A 6,252-nucleotide genomic window follows, 5' to 3' on the forward strand; every position below is an offset into this window, starting at 1 on the left:
GGTGGTTTTTCACACAGACTTGTCCACTATTTGATCACAGTGTTGAAACTCGGTAACACTTGACGCCTGCTCATGAGACTCAATTGACGGTGTAACTATACAACAAACCAAAAAAGACTTAACATTTTCCTTTCGTTCTTAATGTTCAGAACCGTCTGAAGAGCTTAAAATGGCTCTCAAGTATTACGGACGTCACACACTGCAGCGGTGGCGGTAAAATTCTTTTGTCTTGGCGGTTAGGTTAGGTTAATTGTGTCCGGACTCATTTTGCCGTAACTGCAGTATGTGGGGACCTTTACGAATTCTACCACTTACTGCGAAATTGTCTAATCGGCCCGTACGGATATCAATGGGGCATGAGTAATATAACGGAATATAAGGAATTTCCATGAATGTTAGAGGACCCTCTAATATTTATGGAAATTTCATAAATTCTGTGATCATACATTATTCACTTATGAAGTAAGTAGATGTTATATGGTTCAATGGTGTCCACGGACTAAGATATTATATCTTTTTATTAATAAAATAGTCCGTGATGATGTCACTCAATTTACTAAATTTAGCCATGGTGTCACTCATGGTGACACTCTATGGTGTGACTAGACCGTTATAACTGATACAGATATAATATGATATTATAACAACATTTCCCGCATAAATTTAAATATTTTACAATATTAATAATATAATTATTTATTATACATAATCATGGGACTTCCTACTTACCAACATGGCAACATAATCAATATTGTTAAAATATGTAGGTAGTAAAGATAAATACCTAAAAAAACGTAGAGGGACAGTCTTAAGTCATTGACTTAAAATATGGCATCAACAAACAATACCTCGGGACACAAAGAAAATATTCTTTGCATTTCTATGTCCCAATAAAATATTGCTGTGAGTTAATTATTTTTATTTTTAAAATATTTAAGGTGACGTCAGTTCCTTCATATTTAATTGCCAATATTTTTAAGGCGTCTGATGTTGGTGACTTGGATATAACCAAATTATGTATATCCTTCAATGTTATAATTTTGCTGTGGGTCTTCATCAGATCATTTTGTAAACATTTTTTATTGACCTTTATTGTTACCAATTTTGATGCCAAAATTCTAGAATCTGTATCTAGTTTTCTTTGCCTGGAACCTATAGTGATCATATTACATTGCCTAAAATAAATAGTTTTTTTTTTTTTAATACTATATTTGTATACAATCTCTATTATTATTTTGTCAACTATTTACCTTGCTGCATATGTTCACTAATAAAACTTTTTATTACTAATTTGTAGGGAAAAAAACCAATACCAACCAAGATGTTTTTAACAATTAGTTCCATAATTCATAAATTATAAATATTATTTTAATTATACCTTTGTTGCGGCCGCGAGCCGGAGACCTGTTGATTGAGTTTTATGCTCCCCACTTCTTACACACCTATAATCAAGGACAGCATATTCCAAAACTGGATTAATTTAAGCTCTTTTTTCTAGCACCTTCAATGGTCCTAGAACTGAACTTCATGAAGTTGGACATGGTTTTATTTTCATACTTTGAAATTGAATTTTCTAACTCCACAAGAGAGGACAATTCTTTGCCAATTACAAGTTACAAAGAAAATATAATTAATTATTATTATAGATTATTAAATATAATTAAATTCATAAACACTCTTACTTGACTTTCAGCATTTACATTGTTGTCCATTTTTTATCGAATTAAAAAAAAATATATGTAAATAGGTGGGTAAGTGGATGTCGCTCTGCTGTACAGTAGGTTACAAGTGGATCACTGTAATGGATGGTGTTACATTTGAATTCAATGATATAATATCATTGTATAAGAAAAACGATTCTGAACGAAAACGGTCAGTCAGCCTATGATATTATCAAGTATATTTGATGATATTATTGTGAATAAAGTAATTTATATAATATAACCTATTTACGTGGAGCCTTGTTTTCAATTTTCAACCCTTAGCTAGTTAGCTATAAAAGTTGAACATTTTATAAATTTTTACCTACAAAATAATTATTAAATTTTAAATTTGATAAATTTTGTCAAAATTTGAACTTAAAATGCTTATAAAAAAAATTGTGCTAATGTACTTTTAATATTTTTTAACTGCTATTGACAATACTAACAATATATTAGGAACCTTGCATTAAATTTTCACGCTTTTGTACCCAACGAATATTTATAGAAAAAAAAACTAAGAAAATTGAAAACTGACAATGTCCGTAAACAGCTCAAAAAGAGTCAAATTATTTTCAAAATTGTATGGTGTATCGAAAATGCTAATATAAACATTCAGTAAAATTTTCAAGTATCTACAGTCATTTGTTTTTTAATTACAATAAAATAAGAAAATCGTCACACAAGAAATCGAGTGAATATCAAATGTTGTAAAAATATGAATTTCAAACGCTCATAAAATTTTTATTTGATTTGCTTGTAGACATTTTTTTTTGATAAAGGTAGACAAACTTATGAGGAATCTTGTATTACATTTTCAAATCTTAGATTTAAAAAAAAAAAATTATGAATTCTCTACTCAAAAAAAATTTGCTAATTTTCATGATTTTTACGTATTTTGTCAATATTTGAACTTTAGATGCTTATAAAAAAAATTGTGACTGGATTTTTAATTTTTTTCATCTGTCTTTGAAACAATAACCTAGGAGCCTTTTATTAAATTTTCAAGCTTTTTTAATAACATTTTATTGATATTTATAGAAAAAAAATGGAATCTGAAAATGTCCGTAAACCGCTCAACATAAATTGAAATATTTGGAAAATGTCATGGTGTATAGAAAATGCTAATATAAATATTCAGTCAAATTTCATGTACCTACGGTCATTTGTTTTAGAGTTCCACCAAAAACCAAAATCGATTTTCTCAAAAACAGATTTTGCGTAAAAATTCCCGTTTTCTTTAATTTTTCTTTTGTTTTTCACGTCGCTTTTGAAAACTACTTTGCCAACTAGATTCACTTTCCTACCAGAAAAGTTACTGTTGAAGAAAATCCAAGCATTTTTACTGTCCTAAAAGGTGATGACAGACACAAAAAATAGAATAAAAAAAAACACACATCATTGTAAAAACCGCTTCGCTCAGAATCTAAAATGATTTAGTCTAAGAAATGAATCAGCACTAAATAATATTACTATAAGTCAAATAATTTAATTCATACTAAATAAAATTATTAAATTATTAAAAATAATTGACTAAGTCAGTGGTCAATTGTGTAGTCAAAGAATACTGAAGTCTAAAAGTCATAGACTTATCAGCAGGGCTAGGATTTGTATGCAATAAAAAACGGTAAAATATGCATTTTATTTACCAAAATATGCAAAAATATGCATTTAAATTTTTATAAGATAAACACAAAAATATAGTTACAAAAAAAATATTTTTTTGTTGAAATACATCAGTGATTAGCTGTTCGTCTTTAGGGTCACGTTACCAGTTTTTCAAATTTTTCACAATTCTATAAAATTTGAAAATTAAATTTTATATTTTAGTTGCCACTTCAATTATAAGACTTTTACACTAATCTACTACCTGATACCTATTTAGGGGGGGGGGGGGGGTTGATAGGGTGTATTATATCGAAAAAAAACGACTTTACGGGAATAACGCTCAAGCTTTGTAGAATTGTCGGATTCTGATGACTTTTTTTTTATCTGAAAGAAGAAGACTTCCTACAGCCCAAACCAATCTCTGATTTTGTATTTTATTTCAAATAATTGTATTAAAAAAATTGTAAAAAAAATGCTTTTTATCTTGTATTTTTTTAGACATATTATAAAGTTTGAGAATGAAATATTGAAAAACAGAGATCGATGCGGGCTGTAGAATATTTCTCTCTAGCAATTAAATAAAAAATTATGAAATTTGGTTGATTCTATAAGGTGGTATCATTATTCCCGCAGAATATATTTTTGAGGACAAAATGGCATCGGCGTCGGGCGCCTTAATATAATATAATTGAGAAAAAAAATAATTTAGAAATAAATTTTATAATTCACATTCACTACGAGTGTTACATGCTACGATCACATATTTTGTCAAATTTTCGAAAAAGAATGTCAAATTTATAATCTTTTATCGCATACCTATTGTACCATAGGATTGTATTTATAAAAATAAAATTTATGTTTGACAAATAACCAAGTATTATGAAATTCACTATAAAACATTTATTTTTCGTATTCTTATAATCAAAATGTACAATAATATTCATTTTATTCAATATATGCAATAATATGCATTTCATCCAAAATATACAAAAACATTCAAAATAAAAATACCACCATTTATCTCATCATGAGGTGATTCGTGGACATTACTGACAAAATCAATAATCAGAAGTCGCAAAAAAAACATGCTTTTGCATATAAATACTAGCCCTGCTTATCAGCTAGTCAGCTACACATCAATAAAATGTTGCTTTAAAATATAGTAGTTTAAATATCACTGGCAATTCCAATTTTAAAAACTATATATGTAATGGTACAACTAATAATTTCATATTGATCTATAATTCAACTAATACAAAAAACAAAGGTTTTCATACAAATTGTTATACAAATCTATAGTTCTTATATTATGCAGTAACGTTTGGAATCCATGATTATTTACAATAAATAATTATATTATTATTATTGTAAAATATTTAAATTTATGCGGGAAATGTTGTTATATTATCAAATTATATCTTTATCAGTTATCAGATTACGGTAATTGATATCAGATATACTATCAGTATTAATATTACGTTCAATCAGGTCCCAGGGGACAGGACGTGAAAATACATAGTTATTAGTTTTACTCTGGTTTCACGTCGGACTTGAAAATATCAAATAGCCACTAATATAAATATTGGTGTGTGCATTTTCATTTGTTTTGAAACGGTGCAGCATAATGCCAGTAAGTATGACTGATTGATTTTTTCCTTGGTACTGCCTACATATCTACTTATGTATGCATTAGACAATAGTTTAAGTTAGTTTTTAATATTTTTTTATTCGTATTAATGTTCTACAAATGTACGATAAATAGACAACTAGTCTATCTATATTTCATAATATTTTAATTTTGTTTTGTATTAGAAGATAATAGTTAGATATAACTAAGGTAGGTAATTGTATTTGATTACCTGTTCCTAGATTTGAGAGTATAGTAATAGATGAAAAACTCCGTTAAACAAAGAAACATTAAATTATATATGTTTAGAGGGCCATTATAATAGAATATAATACAACCATGTATTATAATTTTACATTTTTATACCTAATCATAAAATTATTTGTAATTTTTTTTATCAGGCTTATCATTCTAGTATAAAAGATTTCCAGCAACTAACTGGAAATATGGCAATACTACCAATTAAGTCTCAATACAAAGGTCCTGCACCTTTGCTCAGCCCTACAGTTGCAGAAATGGATATAATAGACGAATCATTATCTTTTTTTAAAGCAAATGTCTTTTTTAGATCCTACGAAGTTAAGGTATTGCATACATTTTTATGGTATAATATGAATGAACATAGTATAAATTACAACTATTTATATGGAAAGTACCGATAATGTTTTAGAGTGAAACTGATCGTGTTGTGATTTACATTACTTTATACATAACTGAGTGTTTAAAAAAACTTCAGAAATGTCAAAGTAAAGATCAAGGAATGTCTGAAATGTATTCATTGGCACTGTACAGATTTGATATACCTGGAGAGGCTGGATTTCCATTAAACTCAGTTTATGCAAAACCATCATCTACTGGTGAAGCAGGTAGTTTGATGTTAAACCATTAATTTTTTATGGCATACTAATTTTACAAAATTGTTATTTTTAAATAGATGTTATGCGTCAATATTTGGAACAATTACGAAAAGAAACTGGCCGAAGAGTTTGCGAAAAAGTATTTTCAACTGATGATGGCAAGCCATCTAAATGGTGGTTATGTTTTGCTCGTAAGAAGTTTATGGAAAAATCCTTGCTTGCCCCAGGTCAATAATCTACTCAAAAATTAACAAGAACTCACATTAAAATGTTTTATTGGTTGAGCAAACTATTGATACATATTTTATTTTTGTATTAATGTCTGCTTTTTATTTTTAATTATTTATATTTTCTATTATTAAAACATTATTTTTTATTTATTTATTATTTTATAATATAGTAATTATTCAAATATTTAATAAATACTTTTTAATATAAAAAATATTAATCTTCACATTAA

At 27.6% G+C, this 6,252-nt stretch overlaps 1 protein-coding gene across 1 annotated transcript; it reads left to right on the forward strand.

The window, feature by feature from the left end:
- The first annotated feature begins 4,779 nt into the window (after window positions 1-4,779).
- LOC132944848 (actin-related protein 2/3 complex subunit 3) lies at window positions 4,780-6,252 on the forward strand. Its single transcript, XM_061014370.1, has 4 exons — window positions 4,780-4,938; window positions 5,337-5,519; window positions 5,606-5,801; window positions 5,870-6,252. The coding sequence occupies exons 1-4, from the start codon at window positions 4,933-4,935 to the stop codon at window positions 6,025-6,027; spliced, it is 543 nt and encodes a 180-aa protein (XP_060870353.1). The 5' UTR covers window positions 4,780-4,932; the 3' UTR covers window positions 6,028-6,252.

The sequence above is a fragment of the Metopolophium dirhodum genome, chromosome 5 (genome assembly GCF_019925205.1).
Source record: "Metopolophium dirhodum isolate CAU chromosome 5, ASM1992520v1, whole genome shotgun sequence".
In the NCBI taxonomy this organism is placed as follows: domain Eukaryota; kingdom Metazoa; phylum Arthropoda; class Insecta; order Hemiptera; family Aphididae; genus Metopolophium; species Metopolophium dirhodum.